General features: G+C 48.6%; 1 protein-coding gene across 2 annotated transcripts in view; it reads right to left on the bottom strand.

Annotated features, from left to right (window-relative positions):
- Positions 1-14,760, bottom strand: part of FBXW8 (F-box and WD repeat domain containing 8) — a 119,217-nt gene that overhangs the window by 69,985 nt on the left and 34,472 nt on the right. For both annotated transcript variants that reach the window (XR_003415507.2, XM_015068585.3), the window contains exons 4-5: positions 14,054-14,142; positions 12-169 (exon numbers count right to left, since the gene is read on the bottom strand). Coding sequence is in view for 1 of the 2 variants with exons in the window: in XM_015068585.3 (XP_014924071.3) it covers positions 12-169; positions 14,054-14,142 (247 nt within the window). In the remaining variant the exon portion in view is untranslated. The remainder of the gene's footprint in view (positions 1-11; positions 170-14,053; positions 14,143-14,760) is intronic.

Below are 14,760 nucleotides of genomic sequence, written 5' to 3'. Positions count from 1 at the left end.
CGGTTACTTACCATCCTCATAAGCCGCTACCGCCAGCGAGCTGTTTATCCTCACAAAGGAGACATATGGCTGCATTCCAGGCTCGTCCTCCTCATACTCTGAGTCCAGGAAAGGGGCTGTGTAGTCCCAGGTGCGGGTGTCCCACACCCTTACGTCCCCTGATGTATATCTGGAAAAGAAGGGCACACCTGGGTCCAAATGGGGACTGGAGAGCAGGGCTGTGGTGGGGAAAATGGGGAGAGCCTTAAAACAACAGAGGAAGAGGATCTGGTCGGTGTAGAACCACTCCTGCCACGTTGTTTAGATGAGTGACTCCAACAGGAGAAAATGTCAAGCAGACGACAGAAGGCTGTCAACACGGTTCGCGTTCTCACAGCACAATGGTGACGGTTCAATGAGAACGCCACACTACCACACTGGGTGTCGAGATCTCCTTTACGCTATCGTAACGAGTCTGCTACCCTGCATTCTCCCAGCAAAGGGATGGCTAGCAGGAATTTGTAGAAGTCCCAGTGTTTGTTTACACATATACACTCAAGACAGAGAGATGCTAAGGACTAATGGTCTTACAGGCTCGAGCTTTCTAATGCCTCATCCATGCATCAGATTTGACTGATTAAAGTCCCCAAAGACTAATTGATTTGCTGAAACAATTAAATCTTGCCTTTAGCAGCCAGACAATGCTGCTTTCTCATGAAAAGCTCTTGCCCGAATGCATGACGCTCCCCGGTTTTGCCCACTTAGAAAATAGGAGCACTCACTCTCTCCTATTACTACTGCCACTCCAACAAATGACTCTCTCCATCAAAGCCAAGGCAGGGCCAGAAGCTGCTCAGACATCAGGCCCCACAGATACGAGGATAACAGAGTGACCAGATGAGGTGGTGTGCCTGCCATCGAGGTATTTACACCAAGTTCCTTACATCTGCCACAGAGGGTTCGATTCATCATGTACGGCGACTGTGAGGAGGTGTGTTAGAAATGCTTTAAGAGTCTAATGATGCACCCCCGCAAACACAAAGACAGGCAGGCAAGTTTAAGCAGGTTCAGTCCTCCTGAGGCTGTAGGTCCTTCAGGGTTTCTTGGATCTGACATTAAAAGTATAAACACTCAAACAAGACAATCTCTGAGATTTACTTAACTACTGAAATCACATGATAGATCTGTGAAGTCGTTACAGATCAATTTCTCATGGGAGATTTCTCAATAAACAAACTAAGAGCACTCTGATAGAGGAGTGCTTCGTTTACTGAACGTAGCAGGATTTCCCTCAAACTACTGACAGTAAACACACATATCATGTAATTCAAAGGTGATTCTGTCACACAAAGTCCCTCCGTTGGAGATCCGGTTCTCCCCCTGCAGGACAGTGCCTGGGGAGTGTACATGTGGTGTAAAGGGCCAACAGGAGAGACGTGCTTTCTAAAATCGGACTCGGGGAACTCTGCAGGACCACTGATCCTCCAGTAAATAGGAACGTTCACTCCACGAGTGTCGTTAAGCCTGGCGATAAGCAAGCAAGGGCGGATATTGATATCCCCGCGGCCAAAGCACGGCCGCTGGCTCCCAGGTCTTCCGGGCAGTATTCCAAATCACCCCTCCTAATGAGGAACCCTACACAAGAACACACACCACTGTGCCAGATCTACCAGGCTCACCACGACATCCCTGACAACAACTCCGGCGTTCCCTGGACAGAGGCCACTCGCTTAGCTATCGCAACACTCAACAGAGATAACGTGTTTGACTGTCTAGACTGTGCATGATGAGATTCTCCAGGTTACATTCCATGTGGAAGTTAGGAGCCATTTCAGAAAAGACAGAAGGGCGGGGCACACGGGTGGCTCAGTTGGTTAAACGTCCGACTTTGGTTCAAGTCATGATCTCGTGGTTTGTGGGTTCGAGCCCCGCGTCGGGCTCTGTGCTGACAGCTTGGAGCCTGCTTCGGATTCTGTGTCTCCCTCTCTCTCTGCCCTTCCCCTGCTCATGCTCTGTCTCTCAATAATAAATAAACATTAAAAAAGATTAAAAAAAAGAAAAGAGAGAAGGGTGGTGACGCCCCCAGAAGTACAGAGAAGGGGACTGGGAGACACGGAAAGGGAACGCGGTAGTCAGAGAACGAAGGGCTTTCAGGGCGAGGTGTGCTTGGGAGGTGTGCTTCCTGTCCATTGGCGACCAGTACGCTGGCCCACACCCACAGTCTCACAGGTGCACCCCGCCAGGGGCCACAGGAGAGCTCGCTGAGTTTCAGCGGCCTGAGCTCCAGCCCCAAGGTCCCTTTACACATATAGTTTGGAGGCAAAACCACAAAACCATGAAAAACTGCTGGACCACACCCAGCAGCAAGCTGGGAAATACAACCAGATGCCCCCGCTCAGCTCCCAGGAGGAGGAGAGGGAGGGCACGCAGGGCCCCACCAAGAGCGCTCTATTAATACGTGGAGGGTCCTGATGGGCCTGTCCTCCACAAAAAATGTCCCACTCACCCTGAGATGCCATGTGTCTAGAATTAAATGCATGTGCTCCTTGAAAGGCTTCAGTTTCCCACAAACCAGCCTGTGGCTAAACTCCTTCCTTTCCTCGGTGACCACACTAGTCCCATCACTGGTGCAAAACCAGGCAGCTCCTCCATACCCTCTCTGCCGCCCACCACACACTGCCCTCTGCGTTCAGGGGCCACGTCCTCTCCCTTCCCTTCCCAGGGATGCCACTCCGGTCCAAACCTCTCGGCACCTCACAGCCCCTTAGTTTGAGCCTCCCCCAAAGTCAACCCTGCACAAGCCAAGCTCTCAAAAGTACTTGATGACATGAATACTCATTCTCCCTCCCTCCCTTCACCTCAACACTAGCCCAAGTCCCCCCGTGATCTAGCCCAGATGACAGCAACCTAGACTTTTTTCTCATGGCAAGTGTGAGTGTGTGTACGTGCGTGCATGCGTGTGTGTGTGTGTGTCTGCTCATCTCCCCAAGAACCTACAAGCCTGCTTCTCAGGGCAGGGGCTGGACCTTACTCACAGCTGTGAGTCCAACAACTAGAAGAGTCAGGCCAGAATAGCACTGGACACTGAGGAAGCTCACTAGCTCCTCAGGCCTTGACGGCTTCATCACTGGGCCTCGCACAGAGAACCCTCCCCAAACTAGCTTCCACCCAGTCTCCTGTTCTGCTCTTCCTTAGCATGAACCAGCCTCCAGCCAAGTCCGCCATTCCTGGCTTCCACATACTCTTGCCTCTGCATCTCTGTTCAACTGTCCACTTTTCTGGGGTGTTCTCCCTCCTGACAACCCAGCCCGGGGGGGTCCCAGTGCTGGCTGAACACGAGAATCACCTGGGATGCTTTCCAAACTCCTGATGCCTGAAGCACACACAGACCAGTTAAAATCAAACTCTCTCCGAGTGGAACCAGGCCATCAGTGTTTCCAATGTTTAGGCAACATGGAGAACCTCTGACCTAGCCCAAGCCTACCAACCCCTCAGTGTCCAGCAGATGCCCTCCTCCCCCAGGAAGCCTTTTCTGACTCAACTAGCACGCCCTGTACCTGAAGAAACGGCATTCACAGTTACATTCCAGGTCTCAACTTCACTGTCAAGTCCCTGAGAAGGCGAGATATCAATGCTGTTATCTCCATCACAGTGGCTTACACACGGGTAAACAGTAAACAGTGACTGAAAGAGGGTGTCCACAAGGAACAACCTGACTGGTTTGAGTGGCACCTCCTTCTACTCCTACTGCCCACCTTCTGCTGATGGTCAGTGACACACTCAGAACACACACACTGATAGGTATTAAATTCCCTGCATTTACTTCCAAACTGATTAAAGTTATCTATAAAAACACAGGATAAGCTAAATTATTTTGGTAAAGAAGAACATTTTCATAGATATCCATTTAAATCAACTTCATTCTTCATGTCCAAAGAGCATGAGAATAGATCAATGTTTTTTTCTTTTTATAACTTAATTTTAATTTCAGAGAGAGCATGTGAGCCAGGGAGAGGGTCACAGAGAGAGAGAGAGAGAGAGAGAGAGAATATATCAATCTTAAGCAGGCTCCAGCCATCTCAGAGCCCAAAGAGGGCTCAATCCCATGACCCTGAGATCATGACCTGAGCCAAAAACAAGAGTTGGACGATCGACTGACTGCACCACCCAGGTGCCCCAATAGCATAAATGTTTTGCTGCAAAATATAAAAGACCGTATGTCTCCTTTTTGAGCAGAACGAACAGAGAATAAATACCGTTTCAGGAGGTGCTGGGGGATGACTCAGAGCCAGGCTAATGCAAGTGCAAGCAGCCACAGCCAAGGAGATCAGACTCCATGCTAACGAACTCGTGCTCAAGAAACAGACAGCTTCATGAGGGTACAACACCGGTTGGAGCAGAGGGAAATGGACCAAGCCCTAAATGTGATCTAAAAGTGCTTAGCAGCATTGGCCAGGAGAAGCAAGAACAGATATCGAAGGGAGGCAGGAAAAAAAGCTGATTTTTCTCCAGAGCTCCAGATGTCTTTATCGCTGCCTAATGACAATTACACTCAACCAATTAAGACGGCACTATGACAGTTGCATTGTCGGTAAGCCTTTGGACCCCAATGTTGATGGCTCTCTAATTAGTGTCTGTGCAAAGTACAACTGCAACTAATATATTAGCTGATGTAAGAGCACTAAAGAAAAACTGAAGGAGAAGGAAGGCTTTTCAAAATAAGGGAGGATGTCCCAGCGCATGGCACGGACCAGTGACACTGTATGCTCTCTCAATCTCTTTTACGCTTGGCAAGGTTACCTCCAAATAAATAGGTCAGAGACCACAGCTGATTTTTTTGTTGAAAGAATGGGAATAGAGCCTCTCTCAAGCTCCGCTCGCCAGAGCAATTGCCAATTTTCGATGATTTACCACCGAAGAGCTTCCATTAACTAGTAAGTTTCCACCAAACGGACTACTCATTTGGACTAAGAGACCCGAAGGAAAAGAAGAAATGCTGTGCAGTTAAAAAAAAAACAAACAACAACCCAACTTTAGCCTTTCTTCTTGTATAAATATCCAAAGGGGGGGGGGGGCAGCAGAGAGGAAAGGGGGTGTTTACACTGCTTCCAGGTGCCTGGAAAGCATTTGCTAAAAACACTTTTTCCCCCAGGCTCTTCATGACAAGGGGGGGGGGGGTCGTTTTGATTTAAGAATGCTGTAAGTAAGGTTAAGTGACTCACCCAAGGTCACAAAAAACATTTTAGTGGCACAGCTGGGATCAAAACAGGTCCCCAGGCTATTCTCCAACTGCTGCTTAGCCAACGAGCCAGGCTGCCTCCTCACAGGACAGTGTCTTCAAACAAATACGGCTTTCCAGAACCATCCCCACTCAAATACAACATATGTCCTTTATCGTTTTCAGTATTGGGACTCAGGCTTGCAGGATACAGCTCCTGAACCTAAGCCACCAACCCCACCACCATCTCTAACCGGAAGGGAGGCAGCCAACAAAAAGACTCCCTGTGCTGGCAAGGAGCGTGAGGCCGGGTGGGCGCATGGAGCCTCCCACACACGCTCCACGGGGGACGTGGGAGGACGTACAGAACGGCCGACAGAACCGCACCCTCGACAGAGCCACACGCATACAACCATCCCCAAAGCGAAGTCACGGTTCTCTTCTGGTCAATACTCGTGGCAGCCAAAAGGAGCCTTGCTACGAGGCCTCAGGCCAGGAATGCAAATGTTTGCATTTGTGTGTCAAATCCGGGAAGCTGGTAGCGGCTGCCTACAGCCCGGTGTGGAGAAGGATCCTGAAGCTGAACGCCATCACAAATGCTGCGATGGATTACTAATGCCCATCGCAGGTGTGGGACTGAGGAGTGGCAACACGTAGGGAACTCATTCGCATCCCTGCCCCAGACAAAACTCTACCCCCCCGCTCCCACTCATCCTTCCAGACTCGGCTGAGAAGTCACGTCCCAGAGAAAGCCGGCCTGACTCCGGGCCCGGACGAGGTGCCTCTCCCCAGTGTACTATGGTGGGCGCCCTGCTCTCGGCCTCCCCTCACGTCTCCCTGGTTGTTCTGTGGCCGCCTGGGCCGTGTCCCTTGCCAGCCGGGGAGCAAGGGAGGTGTCTGGAGTATTCATACGTGCTTAGTAAATGTTGAATGAATCAATCTACCGACTTAAACTCAGAAGGCAGAAGTGGTTTAAAGCCTACAAAGCAATTTGGCAGAGGTCCCACATTTCAGGAAACATTTTTTCCCTTAACCTGTAGAAGCTTTAAGGACTATTCTCATGCCCCATGGTTTATTTAGTAATAACCAAAGAGTACAAATCAATGAGATCAAGAGTATTTACTGTTTTCTATGAAACATGACTGTATTGGATTATGCAATTAACAAAATGAACTCAATCCCACAGTGCAGTCTTTCCGTGGAAAAGCACTACTGTAGACATCAAGTGCAGCTTAAGACGCATCAATTGAAAAATAATGAACATCTTAATGGACCTTACGAGATACATGCTCTACACACTTAAAACTGTTTTCCATACATCTTGGTTAATCACAATCAATAGAGTCAGAGTCAATGATGGTTATGCAGAGTTATTGTAGCTGTGGCCCTTCCCATTATTCCTTGGAGAACCAGAGATGGATAAATGCAGTCATGAGTTCACCAGTATTTATTAAGGATATTCTGGAGCTCCTTCATTAAGGATATAATAAATGTAATGCTCTTCTCCAGTCTCTTATCAATACCTTACCTCAGACTTATTTACCAGAAGAGCATGTATACCTCACAGCAGAAAATAAATAAATTTAGAAGTATTTTTAAAAAAGAGGTCCCTAACGGATAATGATCGAATTCCTTATGGGAAACAGTCCAATGTCATAATGAGCCGCAGCACAAAATCTGTGTAAACCAAGGTTGAAAGGAAAACTGTCAAGAGAAAAAGTTCCTTAAGAAGGAGAAAGATAAAAAGCATGTCCTTACTAAGTATAAGCGAGGGGACATTTATCTAACACACTTTATCACCGGTCTCTACTTACAAAGCATGTTATCTCAAAAGTCTCAAAGCAATCCACAGGTATTACCTGTTTTTCACACATTCACTTGAAGCTAGCCGAGTATTAAATCCTGTCTTTGCCGTCTTTAGCTCCTGGGTAGAATATATTTTTAAAATGGGGCACACGCACGATTTCAGAGGAAAGCCATTTGTGGTATGGCACGTGGTCAACCAAAGGGCACTTTTTTAATTACTGGGAAAAAGTGGAGGAAGAGGGGCTAAAAGCAGGGTATTTCAAGTTCCCTTAGATGTGGGACTGCATTTGAATCACTATCTTCCTGTAGTTCTTAATTAGAAATAATGAGACAATTGCACTGCAAGTGCAAACTGAACCAGACAGTCAGACGTTCTATTTTACATATAGAAACTGGAAGCTCAAAGCTCAGCTTCCCCCGCGCAGAAGCCTGGAAGCCCTGGTGTCCGGGTCGTGCGGACATACAGAGCTACTAAAGGCAGAAGCCAGAGCCACAGCCAGAAGTCACTTGGCTGCTACAGACAGGTGCCGGCACTCTGGTCACACGTCTGCTCGGGCACTCTGGCCTCACAGGGAACAGGGGTGGATGAAAACGAGACCACAGGGGACAGCAACATCTTCAGGGAAGGAAGAGTGCTGGTATTTTGCCACGCCAAATGCTAGTTCGCCCCTCCAACCACTCTTGGCAGAGGCACCGATCGCGGATCACGGATCAGAGACACTGAGACGCCGTCACCGTTCCTTCCAGTACAGACAGAGACCGTACGCTAAAAAGATCACATCAGCAGAGCACGGGGCAGGAAAACATTAAGGAGTGTTGAGAAAAACCGCGACACAGAGAGGGGGCTTCATATCGGTTCAACCAAACGGGGAGGGAAAGGTCCTCGAACAGGGATGGGGAAGCATGCTCTTCCTCAAACCGCAACGCTTCTGGCTTGCGAATCGTGAGTAACAGTGAGGAGGGAGTTTGTTTCAAGACACCACTGTACACCCGGGCATCTGACAAAAGCGTCTGGGGAGCTAACAGCCTCATGGGGGGCGGCGCACAAGGCCCCCGGCGAGCCCCAGGAGGACGGTGTCCTGCGCGTCGCTCCTGGGGTTCTCTCCTTCACTAGGTGGCGGTAGAGCCAATCTCCTTCTGGCCCATCACACCTAGACCTACAGCTCAGGTTTACAACGGGGCCTCTCTCAACTCGTGAGGTCCTCTGTTTTCAACGCTCTTCCCTTCCAGAGTGCAACTGGGGACACGAAGAACAGTGGAAGCATCACAAAACAGGCCAGGGATGTTCCCCTAGGCTCATCTCTGATCCGCAGAACTTGAGAAACATTTTAAAATTCCCAGAGCTGTCATCACCAAAAGAAACACAAAGACCACACTTCCTAATCCCAGATAATCCACAAACCGTCCAGATCACATCTCTTCTTCTAAATACAAGGGAAAGCACACATGAAACCTCAGTTTCAGGAGTCGTACCCCATCCCCATCACAGAGGAAACACAGCCGGAGGATGAACTCTGACAGACAGGTGGTTTACTGCGTGGAGATTGCTGGCTTCTGAACACAAATTTCTCCTCAGGTTAAAGAAATGGGTGGGGCGCCTGGGTTAAGCATCCGACTTCGGCTCAGGTCATGATCTCGCAGTTCGGAGTTCAAGCCCCGCGTCGGGCTCTGTGCTGAGAGCCTGGAGCCTGCCTCAGAGTCTGTGTCTCCCTCTCTCTCTGCGCCCTCCCCGCCCCTGCCCTGCTCACACTCTGTCTCTCTCTCAAAAATAAACATTTTTTAAAAATTTATTAAAAAAAAAAGAAACAAGTTTTAGCTGGAAGAACAAGGTATAGGTTGTGTCTGACTAACTCAGTCACAGGTGAAGGAACTTCTACTTTTCCAATCAGCAAAGAAAACAACGGCTGCAGGTACTTTCCGGGATGCTGCACACCACTGCTAAGCGGCCAAAGAAGACCACAGAAAGGCAAGAAGGGCGGCGACAGGAGCCCGGGCAGTAAGGTACGGAAGATGCGGTCAGGAAGCACAGAAAGCACAGGGTTCCAGAAGCAGGGAGTTTTCATTCCGTACACTTTCCTCCAAGGTTCTCGGGTGCCGGGCCCGGTGTAAGGCTCTGAGGGTCCACACGCGCTCGATGCACCACCTCCAGCATGTTAAGAGGGATACAGCCAACAAGACCCAACACGGCCACCACACGGGAGGGGATGGGCCAAGAAAAGACCGCCGGCCCGTGAGCACCCATGACCGGTGACAGCGTGTGGCTCGGTGGAAGGGCAGGGATGAAGCCATGCTGCAGGAGGTTAAGACGTGAACGTGTCTGCTCGTTACTTATGCACAGACACAAACGAGGGAGGTGTATTCAGGAGGGCAGGCTTGAGGGACGGTTTGGAGACTTCAAAGCAAAAAATTAGACTGGAAAGAAGTTGAGGGTCATCAGGGCATTTCAAAAGTAGTTTCTTGGGGCACCTGGGTGGCTCAGTCGGTTACACGTCCCACTCTTGGTTTTGGCTCAGGTTATGATCTCGCAGTTTCATGGGTTCGAGCCCTCGAGCCGCTGGCGCAGAGCCTGCTTGGGATTCTCTCTCCCTCTCTCTCTGCCCCTCCCCCACTCGCACAGTCTCAGTCTCTATTCAATAAAAAAAATACAAAAAATATTTTAAAAATAATAATTTCTTAATCTGGGAAATGTGAAAATTTATTCCTCTAAATCCACCAATTCCACAAATGGGACTCTAGCCTAGGAAAACGAGGCTAGGGACGTGTCATTCTTTATTCCACACACTTCTATGGAATTCAAAGGCTCTTAATAAGCACGTGTTTTATAATTTTTAAAGAAGATTGGTAGTACGGGCCATCATAGTAGCAAATGAGGACTCGAGAAGGGAGCCCTGGCGCCCGGCTCTCCACGTGGACACTGCAGACGAACAGCAGAGCGGCCGTGCACGCACACGCCAGTCCCGGCTCGCCACACCCCTCAGCCTCGGTCAGCCACACAAAACGAGCGTGCTTTGAAACAGTTTCCTCGACAGCTCCTTCCAGGTTTAAAACTACATGATTCCAAGTTTCTTGAAAAGGCTAAGAAATCAAACAACAGACCAGAGAAATTAGGGATTTCTCCAGTTTACCATGTAACATGCGGTATACAGGTGGGATGGGGGTCCGTATATTAAATTGTAGTGCTTCTTTCGGACAAAATGATGTACAAGCACTTTAGGGCAGTTAATCAAATATCACATGCCACCCCTAGTTTTAAAAAAGATGCTTACAGGGACACCTGGGTGGCTTAGTCATTTAAGTGTCCGACTCCTGGTTTTGGCTCAGGTCATGACCTCATGGTATGTAAGTTCGAGCACCACGACGGGTTTTGACGGGTTTTGCGTTGACAGTGTGGAGCCTGCATGGAATTCTCTCTCTCTCCGCCTCACCCTGCTCTCAAATAAACTAAAAAAAAAAAAAAAATTCTTACAAATTAACTGCACAGAAAATACAAGGCTGTGAATTATTTCAAAGTAAAGCCACAGCAGAAAACAAAAATGTCAAGGCAAAGCTGTGCTAGAAGCTGCAGACAGTCACTTCCCCAGGAGTCAGGAGGTGGGCAGATATTGGGGTGGGGTTAATAGGCCAGGGGGCTAGAGATGCCCATGGGAGGAGAGAAGACTTGAGTTCGGCCTTAAAGAATGGGGACTGGGTTCTTTTTAGGGTGATGACAATGTTCTGGATGAGACAGTGGCAGAAGGTTACACAGCCTTGTGAATGTACTAGAAATTACTGACTTCTGCAACCTAAAAGGGTACATTTTATGGTGTATGATTTATATCTCAATGTTAAAAAATAAAGAAGACATGGCCAGAGGCAACTGAGGCACTGCGGGAAAAGCCAAAGTTACCCTCAGGAGAGTAATCAGGAGAAAGGTAGGTTGGAAACCAATTTCAAAGGGCTCAGAACATCAGGAAAAGGTAACTTGAAATTACCATCTGTGAGATAGTAAGGGAAGCGAAGACTCATGGAAGAAAGAGCAAAAGACCAAAAGCCCTAAGAATAACATCTGCCTACTGTGCTGGAAGACAAGTCTGAGGGAGGAGGCGTCGGCCAGGTCCTGCTCATTTGAGGTCTGGGTCTCGGGCGGGTTTGAGTGAAAGAGTATTTGAAGGTTACTCTGGTTCTGAGTGAGGCAGAGCCAGGCAGACCCAAGATGGGGTCACCTGCAAGGCTAATTGTAATGCAAATTACTCTAGGCCTTAGCAATGTGACTCCAAAGCAGGAACTTTTACACAGAGGCTTGAAAAAGATGGGAAGAAGCAGGAGGTTTCGTAACAGCCCTTGCTGTCAACTGTATGAAACAAACTTAACAGATTTCGGTTTAGCTGTAGGTGCACAAACTTAAGCCCCCGAACAAATTCTGCCTATGATCAAAAGGAGAGAAAGGAAAAGAAGCAAAATCAGAGAAACACAGGCTAAGGACGGGGGAAAGAGATGGCGAAGTGGCGTCTCTGCAGGCAAGTCCTTGGAGATGCACAGGCTGCACAAAGCCGGGCGAATACGACATTGATTGGGAATGAGGTAACCACAAACACCGCTGTCTCAAATGAAAAGGGATCCAAGATCCGACCCAGAAAACAAGCATCGTAACCACCAGATAAAATTTTAATGATAAACACAAGATGCTCTACGCACAAGCAAGACCAAAGTACCCAATGCCAGGTCGTAAACGCAAGGTTCTCTTAGGAAGAGGAGTCGGGAGGAGCCTCTCTGACCCACAGGTCCTGCTTCATCCTATCGACCCACCAAACTCTGCCACTGCTTTGCGTTGCACTGGCATCATCTGTAACGTGGAGAAGCCCTCAGGGGAACGGACAGGCAGGAAAGAAAGGGCTGGCCTCTGGACTCGTGGCCAGCCTGCCCTTGTGAGGTCCATGTCCAGATCAATTCACACTTGGCTTCTGAGATTAAAGTCCCCTTTAGCCATAATTTCTTCTATGACTCTCAGTCCAAACTCAATATTCTGTCCTCAAAGGCCTCCTGACACACCAGGAGACCCCTTTAAGCTAGAAGGACAGAGGTCCTTTCCAAGTTACCATGGAGTCTTAGAATTTGTGGGCAGAAAGGACCATATGGAGCATGAGCTCTTAGGCCCACATTTTAGCAACGAGAGACAGAAGCCAAAAGCCACACTTCCGTATTTGTGGTCCACTCATCTTTCTAAAAACAGTAGGTCTACGGCATTTACAGCAAGGGCATTAACCTCTAAATTGTGGCCAGCAAAACCAAAGCTAAGGAAAAGTGTTCCTCCTGAGCAGATCTTGTTTAAAGCAAACATACTTTTTTTAGGCCCCGCAGATCATGGAACATTTACCTGTTTGGAGTTTCAACTCAAATGGTGTCCTTCGAGGAATGCTTAAGGATCGAGTCTTCTTGGGGCACCTGGGTGGCTCAGTCAGTTAAGCGTCTGACTTTGGCTCAGGTCATGATCTCACAGTTTGTGAGTTCAAGCACCACATCTGGCTTTCTGCTGACAGCTCAGAGCCTGGAGCCTGCTCTGGACTTTGTGTCTCCCTTGGTCTCTGCCCCTCCCCTGCTTGCCCCCTGTCTTTCAAAAGTAAATAAATAAATAAACATTAAGAATGGGAAAAAAAAAAAAAAAAGGAAAGCATCCTCTTTTTTTTTTTTTTAATTTTTTTTTCAACGTTTTTTCTTTATTTTTGGGACAGAGAGAGACAGAGCATGAACGGGGGGGGGGGGGGGGGGGGGGCAGAGGGAGAGGGAGACACAGAATCGGAAACAGGCTCCAGGCTCCGAGCCATCAGCCCAGAGCCTGACGCGGGGCTCGAACTCACGGACCGCGAGATCGTGACCTGGCTGAAGTCGGACCCTTAACCGACTGCGCCACCCAGGCGCCCCGAAAGCGTCCTCTTTAAAGAAAAAGACTACCTACTACCAAGCTGTTCAGGCCAAGGTTTGTTTTTGGTTTCCTCCAAGTAGAAACCTCTCCTAAGGGACTCACCCCAAATCTAATCCAGACTCAGGGTTTTAAGTATTCTGGTCTCCACTTCAAATGTTAAGTATGCAATTTGAGACTGTAATTCAAGACGGCTTTTTTTTTTTTAATGTTTATTCATTTTTTCCTGAAAATTTGTTAGTTTTTAAATACAATGTATTGTCAAATTGGCTTACATACAACACCCAGTGCTCATCCCAACAAGTGCCCTCCTCCATGCCCATCACCCACTTTCCCCTTTCCCCCAACCCCCATCAACCCTCAGTTTGTTCTCTGTATTTAAGAGTCTCCGATGGTTTGCCTCCCTCCCTCTCTGTAACTATTTTTTCCCCTCCCCCATGGTCTTCTGTTAAGCTTCTCAAGATCCACGTACGAGTGAAAAACATGAGATCTGTCAAGATTGCTTCTCAATCCAAAGATGAAATAGGTCTCCTCACTGTACATTAAAGAAATACACAAACTGTTTCACATTTCTATAGTCAAACAGGAAGAATTCACGAAAGGGGTTTTTGGGACAGAAGCCACTGGAATTTACAGAAGCTAAAATTCAATTTCTTCGTGATGGAGATAACTAAAAAGCCTATTTCAGGACAAGTTAAGCAGCAGATACACACTATGTGGCAGGGCAGGAAGATTATGTGTGGCCGCGGCCCTTCCTCCTAACGGCCTCAGAACAAGAGTAAGAGTGGGCTCTGTTTGTGCCAACACGTATCATTCTTGCTTGACTTTTTTATGTCTTCATAAAATACTGACGGTTTGCCTTAATGAAAATCTAACCTAACACACCACAAGAGTGATTTAAAAGCCAGGAAAGACACATGGAGACAAATGGACTGTAGCTCTAGGCTACACCGCGCGCTTCTCACCACCAACTTCAGACTCCGATCCCGGACGGCAGAATCATGGAGAGTGTCCGTCTCAAACCCGGGCTGAGGCGGGAAGGTACACGCTCTCAGGGGAAGATCGCGGCACTGGGACTCAGAGGGTGGCGCGTGAGAAACGAAAGACCTTAAGATGAAGAGTTAATTACTATGTGAAAAAAGGTTTTTGCTTACCCGGCAATGACAACGCCGTCATGGGAATGCACATCACACAAAACCGCATCGGGAACGTGCTCCAGTTCGCTCACGGCACCTTTGCGATTCTGCATAAGGAGAAGGGGGATGCAGTTGGTCGTACTCTCGGGACACCCCGACGGCAGCACTCCGCGCTCAGCTATGCTCCACGGCCGTGTCTTACCACGGGTATTGTGCTCAAAGTCACCGGGGCGTTCCAAAGGACCACGAGGACAGCTAATCTGCTAAGGTATTAACATTTACGAGTTACCCCACACAAGAAGACCGTGAACCCGGGGGCACGGCCATGGGAGACGCTGCTCCCGCGCTCAGGGGGGTTACAGGCTAGAAAGGCAAGGTGTGCGCTCCACTAGGCTGGCGGGGACACGCATCTGAAGAAACACAAAGTCTGTTTCGAAAGCGCAGTTCCAAGGACAGAAGGTATTTAAGGGTGTTTTACGTGCCAACAGCCCTTACGAACACTCAGAGGATACGATGAGAGAGTACACACAGAGACAAAAGTCAGTATGGGGAAAGGAAGAAGACCACAAGGTCAGAGGTTCGTGGAATTGGTATTTTTAAAGGGAACCCTAAAGCCCAGGACACGTGTGGTTCCTGAGACTAGGCGGCAGGTAGCAGATGGGTTTTCCACCATATGGACTCTGCTGACTTTTGAGTCACTTGTACAAAGATCATCATGCCGGCCA

This window comes from Acinonyx jubatus, chromosome D3 (assembly GCF_027475565.1).
Source record: "Acinonyx jubatus isolate Ajub_Pintada_27869175 chromosome D3, VMU_Ajub_asm_v1.0, whole genome shotgun sequence".
NCBI lineage: Eukaryota > Metazoa > Chordata > Mammalia > Carnivora > Felidae > Acinonyx > Acinonyx jubatus.
This window is presented reverse-complemented; position numbering and strand designations above follow the sequence as displayed.